At 36.4% G+C, this 14,285-nt stretch overlaps 1 protein-coding gene across 11 annotated transcripts in view; it reads left to right on the top strand.

The window, feature by feature from the left end:
* foxp1b (forkhead box P1b) overlaps positions 1-14,285 on the top strand; it is a 529,351-nt gene that overhangs the window by 457,523 nt on the left and 57,543 nt on the right. For all 11 annotated transcript variants that reach the window (XM_043241991.1, XM_043241990.1, XM_043241986.1 and 8 more), the window contains one exon: positions 11,887-11,982. In XM_043241991.1, coding sequence (XP_043097926.1) covers positions 11,887-11,982 — 96 coding nt within the window. The remainder of the gene's footprint in view (positions 1-11,886; positions 11,983-14,285) is intronic.

The raw sequence follows: 14,285 nt of genomic DNA, 5'->3' as shown, positions 1-14,285 counted from the left end.
TTGCTCAGAAGTATCGGATCTTAGTTTCTGAAGATCTCAGCATTGTCTCAAACTGTGTTTTAATTTTCTTGAATACTGTAGTCTGAATTGGTAGTAAAAGATGTATGCTGTTGTTCAAAAGTCTGGCTTCGGTAAAAAAAAAAATTTTTCACACAAATGGATTGTTTAAAATCTATTCATCATTTAAAGTCTGTTCATCAAAGTGTCATAAGAAAAAGTATTAAGCACCTCTGTTTTCAGCGTTGATGGCAATAATAAGAAATGCTTCTTGGACATTAAAACAGCGCATAAGAATGATTTCTGAGGGATCGTGTGACACTAAAGACTGACAGCTTAGCCATTACAGGAATACATTTCATTTGAAAATGTGTTGAAATAGACCAGTTATCTTAAATTGTAATCATTTATCACAGTATTGCAGTTTTACTGTATTTTTAAAGAAACGAGTGGAGCTTTGGTGAGCAAATGGACTTTCAAAATCATTAAAAATCTTATGCCTCACCAAACCGCTTAAAGAGAAAATTGTCTTAGCCATGCATATTTATGTTCATTTCAACTTTTAGTGTTTACTGTCAACAAATGTCTCATCTGTTTTTTTATTTGTCCACAAGAACTTAGAAACAAAATTGACAAATAAACGTAAGAATGAACTCCGTTAACACACAAGGAAAAAAGAAAAAAATGTCCTTTTTTATTGTAATTTCTTACTTTTTAGACAACTTGGCCGTTCATCCCGATTCAGTAGATGCCTTCAGCATCTCTTTTTTTTATGACAAAAGCAATCTCATTTTTTTCCTTCCCTTCTCTTCCTTTCTCTCTGGGATAACATTACCCAAGTTGGAATGACTTGAGCCGAGTCTGTAATTCCCATGAAGCTGCTCGGTCTCTCAGCAACTCAATCCCAGACCGTGGCCAATCGCACTGTGATATATCAAGAGCTTTCTCTCCAGGCTCACTGCCTAATGACACCAGGAGCTGACCCTTTGTGTCTTCCTCAACCAAGAGCACACGCACACACACACATTGATAAAGCTGTCTTCAGGTGAGAAGAGTCTATGAAAATTATACCACAGAGATTCCGCAGAGGGCCTTGTGAATTATTGTGCCTCTGTGTATCATTGTCAGTTACAGAAATCGGCCATTTGGACAGATAAGTCATGTGAACCCAGTGCATAAGCGTTTGTACAAGACTTTAAGTTGGACATCCAGTGGTAAAAATTCTGAAAGGTAAACCATTTGTATTTGTATTTCTGAATTGCACATCAACTTCTGTTCAATAGGTATTAACTGGATTCTAAAAAGCAAAAGTATAATTGACAATAGCTTAAAAAGGAAAAAAGTGATTTTCATGAAAGACTACAAATAAATATTAGTTTTCCGTGGAATAAAGACCTCACTCACAATAGGGTTTGATTTTTAACTAACTGTGTATTTATTACAAGCTGGTTCGAAATCTGACCAACTAGTCTATGCCCGTGTCTGTTTTTCCTTCAGATTAGTTAATGTATTCATTGGCTTGCAAAATCTTTTTATTAGAGAGATCTGCAGATTTTTCTAACAGCAACCCACGACTTTCACTTTGACTTGCTACTGTAATGACGATGAGAAAGTCCGTCCACGATATAAAGCTCCAAACCCTGTTTTGATTCAAAATAATGACAATATCAAGGTTCAAACATCTAATACTAATTTAAGTCAACCCTCGTTGTGTTTGCAAGGCTCTCTCGCACTCTCTTATTTTCCGTCTCTCACCCTACAATCTGATGCAACATCTTGAGCATAAATGCAATAACAGAAAAGAATAAGTTTCTATATTCCACATTCCCTCTCAATCCCCAGCGCTGTTGGCATGTTCTGACCGTTTTCCATGTTGACAAATGGATTACCAGAGAAAGCAGTGGCAGGTTTACCTGAGCATTATATCCTCAAGGAGAAAAATGAAGTCAGATGGCGTTGTGCATGTGTTTGTTTGTGATGGAAATGTAACCTCAGCTTGCTTCTTAAATTCTCTCACATCACTCTCCTCAGCCTTCCCAGCAGGGTTGTTATAGTTACATAGTGTACTAAGAAGACCATGGAAAAAATGTAAAAAGCATATATAAAAGAGACAAAAGCAAACCAAAAACATACAAGTAATTAAAGTAAACTTAAACAATTAAAATATGAGAATAAAAATAATTCAAAATATTACATTTTTAAAAACGATAAAAGTAACCTAGTGAAAATGTTATATACTTAAATGTATTTGGAATATTTATTTCATGCCAAGTACACTATAAATAAATTTTCTATTTTTTTGTACTTCATAAAATGTCCCGTAATTGTACATTTAGTATACTAAACCGATATACTGAAAGTCTGCTAATTCTGTGCATAATGCACTTAATTGTGTATGTAATTGTGCAGAGGTAGTGCTGTTAAAGTGCAATTAAAGATATATATGTATTGTATTTTATTAAGCTAAAGTAGAACTATTGCAAGTGTACTTTAAATACTAAATATTTAAGAGTACTTAAAGTTTGATATTATTCAAATATCATATAATCCTTATCAGAGCTGACATAAACACATTTTGGATTTAATATTAGGAAAAGATTAATACCAGTTAAGCTTGAGTTACCTGTTAGATTTAAACTATACTTACTATGATATAAATGTATCATAAGTACTGTAAGTATAGTATCCTAATGATACTACAATAAGAATGTTTTCCAGCTTGCCCTCTCAATTGATGCCCTTATGTGGCAATGTTATTGAGTGTTAAATAATTGTGATTCTTTTTTTCCTTTTTAATTAGAATTTTTAAGTATATTTATTCTGTAATGAAGACAAGATTCTATTCAACGTGTTATTCGATCTCAAATGGTTTCTTAAAGTTTTCTTTCCCCCAAAATTGTAAAGATGTCATTTTAACAACAGTCTCATTTTCATGTATTCCAATGAAATAAGCCGTTGAGCTGCGGCGCTTGTGCTGCCGCTGCAAGTTTGAATCTGGCTTATGTCATTTCCTGTTCTGCCCATCGTTTCCTGCCTTCTCTTTATGTCTCAGTCCACACATACACCTTCTCAGTAAGACGGTGGCATCTTCATTTCTTGCATTCAGCCAGTAACACTGATTATTCTAGTACCGTGCTGCACTCTTAACGGCACATATTTCTATGTGGCAGGTTCCCCACGCCTCTCATTTCTTTCTCATTTTTTTTCTACTTGTGGTTAATTCGTCTATTCTTATGAGTCATTTAGTTCTTTAATTACCGTTAGCAGCAGATGCACAATGGAGTATTAATGTGAGTGGGTTTTACGGCCACTCCATCACCACGAGCCTGTGAAGTCTAAAGGCATAATTGACGTGGAAGAGCTCGGAGACGGGAAGACAATATTTTGCAGATGGCTTTTCTTGTATGCTAGAAGGATGTTTATGCGTTTACATCACACTAAAGGGGCAATAAACACAATCGTAATTCAATAACTGTCTTGATAGATGGAATCTGGTGTTGAGCGCTGAATTGAGGTGTATATTAAACGACAAAGGGAATTGAAATGAAATGATAAGGAGCTTGTGTATGTATGACTTTTTAGTGTGTACTTGTGCTTTTGTGGGTTAGAGATGGATCAGTATGGTTAACTAGAGACCGCTTAACCAACTAATCGGTTAGTGAGGTCAATGAATGAATTATGCAGGGTTTTTTTACTCACATTTTGGATATGCATTTACATTTTAATATTTTAACTTTTATTTAGTCTGTACTTATTTATGTTTTATTTAACTTTTTTATGGACCCAAGCAGCCCTGCGCAGACACCTGGCGATTTCTGCACCCCACTCTGAAAAAAACCCCTGCTTCGGACAACCGGTCTGTTTTGAAATTTGTCATTTCGGACGTCCCTGCTTTTGTATACGCGTCTTCATTTAAGCCAGAGAGAAAACAAGCCAGCATCCGTGCGCTGATCTCGGCATACATCACCTTGTGTGTGTTTGCGTATGTCTCCGTATGTCCGGCTCTATGAATGGAGCCCCTCTCTTGCCATCTGTTGTTAAGCTGCTCCTGAGGCGGAGCTTCGGAATCCAAACAAACTGCAAACTGAGGCTGTCAGAGCCGCATAGCTGAGACGACCCCAGGCCTGGGGTCACACATCCGTACCAGGCTCCACACAGCGCCCTGTTTACTCTCACTATACCTCCTTCATCATCTCTCTCTCTTTTTCTCTCCGTCGCTCTCATCCATCCATCATCAGTCATGCACCCCCACCTCCCGCCGTCCGCATGGAAACGAACGCACAAACACACACATGTAAACACTCACCCTTCATACGTTCATGCACCCTCTCGCTCGCTTTTCATTATATTTCCCAGACGAAACGTTTGTCAACTACAAACATTACCAGTCAATGAGGAAAACTGGTTGCACCAGCTTTTTTTTATTAAATTTAAAGACAACACTTGTCTGCTGCAATCATTCACAGAGTCTTGCATGGTTTGAGCACAGCAATTTGAAATGTTTAGTGTTGTCATTAATATTAATAGATTGGTGGAAAAGTGCAGCCATGGGAGGGTGTAGTAATGGTTTGAAGTGGGTATATAACATTGATTTATTTATGTATTCTACATGAATTAGTTTAGAAATCTAAACAGCGAGCTTGTTTCCAAGAGGCCGTGATTCTACGAGCGCCTGTTTTCCATGTGAAGAGGCTTTTTGGAAATTGCATCAATTAGATACTTAACAGGAAGCTGACTGGCCCTCTTTTGCATTGCAGATAAATCTCGAAAACGAACAAAAGGAGGCAGAATTAGCAAGAGAAAGAGAATCTCAATTAATACAAACAGTCCTGATCTTCAGTACTTACATTCTCATGCCAGTGAAGAAGCATTCCTGAATCGTATGAATTTTAATTAGGTGACACTGACCGTGAATGGAGACTAGCACTGGTACGCTTTTAATTTATTTTAGTTGGTAAATTAAAGAAATGGTTCACCCACATTGTTAACCGCAATATGTGATTAAAAGATGCATATTTTGTTTTGGCAGTTGCATTTTATAACAAAGGACATTATTTATATATATTGTATTAGTCCGAGGCCAGTTATTGTGTCGTATTTATGTTGCCTCTAAAAGCACTATACAAAAATTAGCATTTTTGCTAAATCACATTCATTTCAGTTTTGAGAGAAAATACTTTTAGCAAGGATTTGTTCAGTTGCGTAAAAGTGGCAGTAAAGCCATGTAACAAAAGATTTAGTTTTTAAAAAATGTCATTTGTTTCCATTTTTAGAGTAATCATAGAATAATCTTTTTACGATATTACTTTTTTTTCTATATTGTAGATTAAATAAAAGTATCCCTGGTGAGTAAAAGAGACTATCAAAAACATTTTGTAAATATACATAAGTGAACAAAAAAAATAATTATTATTTTGGGTAATCTACAGTACTTTGTCATTTTGATTTAGAAGGAGACAGAAATAAGCAATTGTAAAAGCAGGAGTGGTGTAGCTAGATATATTTTCCCTTAAACTTTCCCATAAAACCTTGACAACTTTTAAACCTTCGCAGGAAGCCCTTAGGGCCATCCTGCCTAAAAAAGTCAATCTAATAACTGTGACATTTAAGAAAAAGCCCCCCAGCTCTGTGGAGAACAAGAAGATGTGTTGAGCCCGCGACAGTGCTACGCACTAACCTATTAACAGTCTTTTCTGTGGGTCATGTCTGAGGAGCCAGATCTCCAGACCTCTTAACGCTATGTAAACAACCCTTTCTACTTCACAAAGGCCGCTGGGATACAGTTTCACCTGTATGCACATCTCCCGCCAATTAAAGGCTAGATTAATCTGAGCCATTTCACATTCAAGGTCTTCCCTGCCACGGCGAGGGCACAGTGGTGAACGGGAAGACAGATAGAGGAGCTTTAGAAGACTCTACGCAAATAAGCACCGGCTCATTTCTCAAAGTCAGGCCTCCCTTCAGATTACACACAAAACCAGACCCTCAGAGGTTAACACAAGCTATTGTCTTTACATCTGTCCTGCATTTAGCGTCTCGTCAAATTTTTCATTTCACTGGACTGCACTGTATTTTTTCCCCTGCTCACCAGCATTTAACAGGTCATTTTTCTTTTGAGGTATTTGTTATTTGTTAAAGGTTTGCACTTTTAACAGCTCAAAAAAAAAGAGGCAATGAAAGTACGTTGGTTTCTGTCTCACTCATACACTGTGCTTTTAAATTTTACGTTTCTGCTGGTATTTTCTTTTTATTACACACATTGACTTCTTGTGACAACATTTCTATTTAGCAGATCATGTTGCCACTGCATGATGCAAGTTGTTACAATGAAGCTAAAAGCCTGTTTCATCTACATTCAAACCCTAGAACAATTATGAAAACTAAAGCTATTTGTATAACACCATAATTTGAACAATGTTATTATTTGATTTATCCAACCGATATGACAAACTGTTTTGTTTTATTTTTTTTACTGTAAAATCAATTTGATGTAGATGTTGAAAGCTAGCATATATATAAACAAATTATATATATATATATATATATATATATATATATATATATATATATATATATATATATATATATATATGCAGTAAAAAGGTACACATTTTTACTTTTTTCTTTCTCCTGACAGTGCAGTTAGCATTCCAGAACAATTTAAAACAAATTAAGATATTCACAGTTTTCAAGATTTGTATGCTGAATAAAATTGCTTCTCACGTATATATTTCTAATATGTCAGCTGGAAAACAAGTACCCTTTTTTGTAACACAGCCCTTGTGGCAACTTCCACAACTAATCCCGGCCTCTCCTATTTACACTGTCATTGACGTAGAAGATCATCTTCTGTCCCTTTCCATTTCTTTCAGGGTAAAGTGAATCCACATATTGGGATTTATGTTGCAAGTGAAGCCGGGCTTACACAGCGGGAACCCCCAAAGCCTGTACATAATCCACATGTGCAAGTGACGCATAAAGATGCAGACGTCCTCAGTCGGTATCACCGCAATATGGCCCTTAAACACAAGCGCTGGTTTAGAAACTATATGCTCCACTCGAATGCATCCCAGTAAACAGATGCATGTGCAGAACGAAGCTGTGAGTGTAGGGGACGACAACCAGGAAAACAATAGTGTTGTCACTGTCAGCGATTTCACAGGGGGCCTTGTTGGGTTCTCAAGAGTTGTTTTCTAATCACAAACACCTGGAGGGGTTATCGCGTGTGTTTGTGTGTGCGCTGGCGGAGCCATGGCATCAAATAATCCTAACGAGGAATTTTAATGAAGGACTCGCAAGACATCAGATGTCCGGCGCTCAACGAGTCGCATGAGTCACTTTCAAGCAGCGTTATGGTGTTAGAATTAAAAGGACTAGACAGCCACCGCTGACCTTTTCTTTTGCGTTAAGTGATTTTAATGAACGCGTTTTCTTTTTTTTCCGTCTTATCCGCTATCATCAATATGTATTTTGGCTGATTAGCATCAAGCGTTGCCCATAGCAAGGCATGTTTGTGCTCCTTCAGCAGCTCAGTCATCTGTTAGCATTATCTGTCTTTGAACCGTTTTTGTATCCGATCAGTTCCACCTAATACGTCTCTTGATTCGCTATTGTAGCGCCCAGACAGCACGTTGTTCTCCTCACTTTAAACTCGTCTTCAGATGCCTGGCCTGTCATCGTCTGGCAGTTTATCGTGCTTGTGTCTGGAGCTGCTTTTAGCCTAGCGCGTCTATCAAACCCCCGCTACCTTTGAATGCCAGATCAAAAGAAGATGAATTCCAGGCAAAGAGATGGAAAGGGGGAGCGTAAGGGGGCTGTTTGTGCATGTGTGTGCGTAGGGACGGGCGCTTTGTAAACATCACAGTGACAGCTCACAATGGGTCGCTTTAGCGCGACGCTAACCCTCCGCCAGTCGCTAGCTTGTTAAACAACAAATAATTCCTTCGCCCGGGGCCCGCGCTCACCTCGGAAACGGTGCCAAGTTCATCCTCTCGCTTCTCATTAGTTTTGATCCTGACAAAGTCTTTGAATCATCCCTGCATTGCTCTTTTGTCTTAATTGCCTTTTTTCCGACATATTCAATGAAGACGTATCTTTTAGTTAGCTGCATTAACAAGAAGAAATTTGTTATTATTAAGCTGCGCTTGTGAAGTCTTATTTGATATAGAAGATGTTCTCCTGAAAGCGTTCTCGACAGGAAGCCGTCTTGCGGTTGGCATAGCTTAATGTTGTTTTTTTTTTGTTGTTGTTTTTTTTTTAGACCTCCGTATCTCCTGATTGATCATCTGGTTTGTTTGTTGACAGCCTTTCTGACGCAATTAACAACTGAAAGCACTTTGTGTCCTCATCGAAGTGTCTCAATATCACATCCTGTTGACTCAAATATCTTTGTTCCAGTGCTGGCTCAAAGCAAACCAAGTATTTTTGTGTCGTAAAAGTTTCTGTGTAAACAAAGTGCGCACAAAGTCAACGTGCTCATGCAGTAATCTTTATCGTACGGCTGAGCGAGTGTGTTTGACGTTCTGTTTGGCAGAACCACCAGACCCGAGAGTGAGAGGGTGAGTGGTAGCGAAGTATTACAGGTTCTAAAAGAAGTTTGACTCATTTCTTAACTTTTATCTTTGGTCACATGGGACTCTGCAAAATGCTGAGAAAGAGCACCTCAGAGGAAATGCATAAATTAGTAAAATATACACATGGTTTCTTGGCATGAGATTTTTTTTTTTTTTTTTTTTTTTAAGAATTGATTAAAAGAGATAAAACTGAGAAAAAGCCTAAGATTAGAATCTGGTTTCCACTAGTTTGCATTATGGCTTTAAATAAGCATTAGACAATTTATAGATAGTTGGGTTTTTTTTTTTTTATGAAACACTATAAATCACAGTGAATTTATATGCCTGTAAAAATATGTAATTTTATATATATATATATATATATATATATATATATATATATATATATATATATATATATATATATATAAACTAAAAATATAGAAATTTTGCATTTTTTTTAGGACTTTTATATCAGTATATGTAGACTGTCAAGCTAAAAGGGCATACTATTGATGTAAATACAAATGTAAATCTGAGTGCATTCATATAGTACGTTTATAATAATAAGCAATTGATTAAATATATGCAATTATTTTTAACTTAAAAAATATAAAAACTTTTGTATTATTTTAATAATAAAAAACTGTAAATAAAGAATATTATACAAATAAGTATTTAGACAATTGAATGTTTTTCACATTCAACTTTTCTGAAGAGAAAAATAAAAACTACTGTACATGAGTATAAAATTTCACTTGAGCCACCTGTCCCTCTCTTTTAACTTCATGCACTGAATGGGTTTTCTCACATTTCTACCAGTCACCCAAAATGAAGAGTTTTGGTCCATTCATGGCACTGGAAGACTTTAGTGTCATATTCTCATGCATATTTAATTAGGCTCCTATAAATAGGGTATTTATTTTTCTGCTGCGTGAGGGCGCCTGGCCGGTCAGTGTGGGAGGGGGAGAGCGCGGCACTGCTGGTTTTGGCTGAGAGAGTGACTTAGGGACTGTCCCTTTCAAATAAGCCTCCGTCATATTTAGCGGGCCTCGGGTTCTGCATGGAATTATCGCTTATTTATTTATTTGATGAACAGTTTTGATATGTAGTGTATAGTTTTTTTTTCCTGTGATATTACTGGAATTTAAATCGCAAAGAACTTGGAGAGCAGAGGAGCCGCTCGGTATGTTATGCATTTTTTTGCGTGTTTTTATCTCAGATTCACTTATAAATATATTTATATATGGTGTACAAACTGTTAAGAGTGAAATGATCAGAAACCTTATTTAAAGCTTCAGCATAATACGGCCATGCAGTATAAGACATGTGCTTTATGTAAGTATTTATATACAGCCTATTATTTACTCATATGCATGCAAATAAGCAGCTAGTTAATAAAGAGAACTGGTTATAAATTTGAATGCGCGGTAATATAGTGTAGTGTTATGTGTGTTTGTCCATAATGATGATGGTCACTGAAGTGGCCCCTCTGTAGCATGTTATTATATTCCTGCCTCATGATGTCATCCCACAACTCCAGTGCATGAGAAGGTCACACACACACACACACAAAAACAGCTGGCTTCTCTTGCCCAGCGCTTCAGTTTTCATCTCCACAGCTTCTTTATTGAGCTCTTGGAGAGCAGGACCAGACAGTAACCCTTTACTCTCTTATACAGGCCAGTCCTATCTCTTGAAACCACCTCTTTTTCCTCTTTTTACACAAAATGCTGTACAATTCATCACATTCAGCGCCAACCCACGTGTTTTGCACACTTTTTTCGAACACTTTATAGCATCAGGTTGCTAATAACAAGTCACTAATATCAGATAATAGAGTCTGAACTCCACCCACCGAGAAGCCCAAGGGTTTTAGATGTTCCTGCGACTGTTTGTTGAATTGTGGGAGTTTTTGGTGTGATGAGGGTGGAAAGAATGAAGCGGGTTATTTACTCAGATGGTTCTCTGGTGTAGGTGTGAGTCTGCCCCTGCTGTTCTATGGGAACACGCTGCTTGCTTTTCTTGGTATTGGTGCTTTTTTTTGCTCGACTGGAGAACTTTTTTTTTTCCCAGCACCGCTGTTGCTTTTGTTTGCTCTGGATGGCATGTCTGATTATTTATGGTGGGGGGAAGGGAGTAGTCCAGCCAGTAAACATGTGACTGCACTGTATTTTGTTTTCCACTCAGAGGGCCGTGTCCTTTGACAGATATTTTGAAGGCTAATAAACTTTTTATTTGCTTTATGAACGAGGGAGGGAGGGGGGGAGACAAACAGATAAACGTAGCAAGAAAGGGAGAGAGGTTGCTTTCCACATACCACATTACCGTATTACTTTTTCAGAACATTTAATACAGTTATCAAAACATACAATATGCAACAGAGTATACTGTTTTGGTTGCCTTATCCCACAATGCAATGCACTTTCTCTTTCCAGACTGATAACGGACCCAGAAGCAATATCAGTCACAATTTAGGATTAACAACAATTTAAGATACTTTTTTTAGGTTTAAAAATATTGTGTATTATATCATTACATTTGAAAGGCTATTAAATTCTAATATAAAATAATAAATTAAATATAACTGTGTTATTAATATATCATGTATACATAATATATTTATTTGCAGCTAGTTGATTTTTAGGCACATTGTTTACAGATTTGTATTTTTTTAATTCAATATTTTTAAAATACATATACACACATATACAGTATATATACATTGTATTATATATATATATATATATATATATATATATATATATATATATATATATATATATATATATATATATATATATATATATATATATATGTGTGTGTGTATGTATATATATATGTGTGTGTGTGTGTATATAATTTTATTATTATTTTTTTTTTATTTTTTGTTTTTAGAGCTAATAACTATATCCCATTTGCTAAAGTAATGTTTAAGCAGCTGTTCAATGCACAGTATGAAGTGTTAATTTTCTTCAAAGGAAAGTATACAGAATATAGTAGTATGCATATTCAGAAAGATTAAACAACAGCTTGAGTCCTCCCTGTTCCCTGTAACTGTAAGCTGTTTAACAATAACATTTTTGTAAACTGCTTCCTACTACTTGTAATCATTGCATATGACCAAATTAAGTTGCGCATTTGTTTAAAATAAGCATGGAGGAAAAACAGTATCTAACCCAGCTGTAACAACATGGCATCATTTAGATCACATCTTTGACGCCAAAAAGCAGTAACACAGTTCTCAAGGGAGTGTCAGTCTCTAACACAGAAACATAACACTACTGAAACTGTTGTTCATGAACTTTTGTTTTTGTCTGTCTTTTTTCTCACACAGGCCTTACAAGTTGCACGACAGATCCTTCTCCAACAGCAACAGCAAAGCAGTGCCCACAAGTCCCCGAAAAACAATGACAAGCAACCTGCACCACAGGTACATGCGCGCATGTGTTGCTCTTAGATTGCTCAGGAGACTATATGGAGTTTGCTGAATGCTTTAGAAGAAATCATAACTGTCTCAAAAACACAACAGAAACAAATGAGAAAACCATGATCAGATCATTTAATTTTGAGAGAATGAGTTTATTTTGAAATCTTTGGTGTCCTAAATAATCTCTTTGTCAGTTTGTCATATTTGAGTAGAACAGATTATGGTAATATATGCATCGATTGTTGATTGGATTTTGAGATGTGGATGCTCTACTCATAAGTGAAAGATGATATTTGATTAAACATTACATGGTCCAAAAAATTAAATGGATAAATTGTTAAAAATTTGATTCGTTTAGAAAATAGTCCGATTTAATCTATGAAAAGCGACTGAGATAATAAAGGATTTTTTTTCTTACCCGTAGAACAGTTATAGTGCTGACATACATTTGTGTGTGTTTATGTATCAGTCATTATTTGTTTACATTTATACGGACGGTTGGTGATACAACATGTACCTGTCAAAGCTTGACAAACAGGAAATTAAGGCAGGCAGGGCTGAAGAGTTGGCAGCGCATTAGTGTAGTGTTCTTTCATCACTCACGGTAATCTAACAAACCACACTCAATGAAATCCTGTCAGTTTTAGCACATTATGAGCACACGGATATCCAATGTGTGTGCAAAGTGTGAAGAGCAAACAACATTAGCTTATTGAATAGAGGTACAGTAAGTGTGACGTCCTCTCTCTCTCTTTCTCTCTGATTTCACACTTAATTCTGTCAGCATCAGTTAAAGGGGGCGCCCGGGAGCAGCCCTGGCTCCTGTCTCAGCCTCCGGGCTTTCTATTTGCTTATCCTTTGTGATGCAAAGCAAATCCGGCCCTTTTCATTTCCCCATCCGCGCCCCTTTAAAAGAGAGCAGCTAGCCGTGTCTGATGCAATATTTACGTTTATTTGAGATCATTCTCGCTCAGATCCTTATCTCTGTTTGAGCAAGGTGGATGTTGTTTGTTTCGTGGCGGAATCGCAGGAGACCAAGGGGCATATTTGTTAATTATCGCACATCCCTGGGTTGAGCAAGCGGGTTTATGTGTGTAATGACTATTTTTAGCGGTTCTTGCTAATGAACAGATATAAGTGATACCTCACATTGTACGGCGTATTGAGTTGTTCATTTCCTAAGCGTTTGGACTAGCCATGTTCGTTCTGGCAGATGATAAAATGTGGGAAAAACTTACATGCTTTGAAGAAGTGACCTGGATATCACAGGGACTTGAAGCTTAGCTCATTTCACACTGAACAGCACATAGCCTAACTAAAACCCTAGTGACATGACACACGTTTTGTACAAGCTAGTACCATTCAAATTGAAATTCAATTTTTATGAGGTGTTGTAGTAAAGATGTGCGATTAAACAAAAGAAAAGCGTGCAACTATGTTATTGTATTTATATAATTTATTATTAATAACATTATTATTATTATTATTATGTAATGTCATATTGATATTAGTGCTGGGCAACATTTAAAAAAGAACATTATTTTGTATATTTGGTGTAATGCAATGTGTTTGTGGTTTAAGTAAAAAGGAAAAAACCTCTCCCTTCCGAAACGGGTCAATTTGCACAAAACTCATCGTTCTAAAAAAGCAGAAATGTTACGCCCCTTACCATAACGAGGCAGTGGAGACGCTGATAACCACTGATTTCCAGTCGTGTCTTCTTTTGGAAGTAGTTTTACTTTCACAATGACACGCGGCGCCTCCAGCACTACAGCTAGAATAATAGCTCTGCCTTCTTTCTTTGTGTAAACGTTTGGGCGGTGTTATTAAAACACGCTGTGACATCACAAAGTGGGGGAGTGTTTAAACAAGCCATATTAGGGGGGCGGGTGTACAAGTCATAACTTCTAGAATATATACAAGAATATCTCTTTGCTTTTGAGGCTTTAGTCTTTGTAACACTCTAAGGAGAAAAGAAAATGTGAATTTGCATCATATGACTTTTAATTGTGATTAATCACATTCAATATAAAAGTGTACATAATGTGTGTACTGTGTATATTCATTATGTATGTATAAATACGCACAGGCATGTGTATATTTAAGAAAAGTATGATGTATTTATATCTAAAATAAATTATATGAATACATTTACAATAACATGTTTTTTAAATATAATATACTTAATGTGTGTTTTTATGTATACATAATAAGTATACACAGTACACAAACATGAGTTATATTCACAAAAAAAATTATTTTGGATGCAATTAATCATTGCCCAGCACTAATTGATATAAAATCAC

Source organism: Puntigrus tetrazona, chromosome 6 (assembly GCF_018831695.1).
Source record: "Puntigrus tetrazona isolate hp1 chromosome 6, ASM1883169v1, whole genome shotgun sequence".
Taxonomy (NCBI): Eukaryota; Metazoa; Chordata; class Actinopteri; order Cypriniformes; family Cyprinidae; genus Puntigrus; species Puntigrus tetrazona.
Note: the sequence above shows the minus strand (reverse complement) of the source record. Positions and strands in the feature narration are given on the sequence as shown.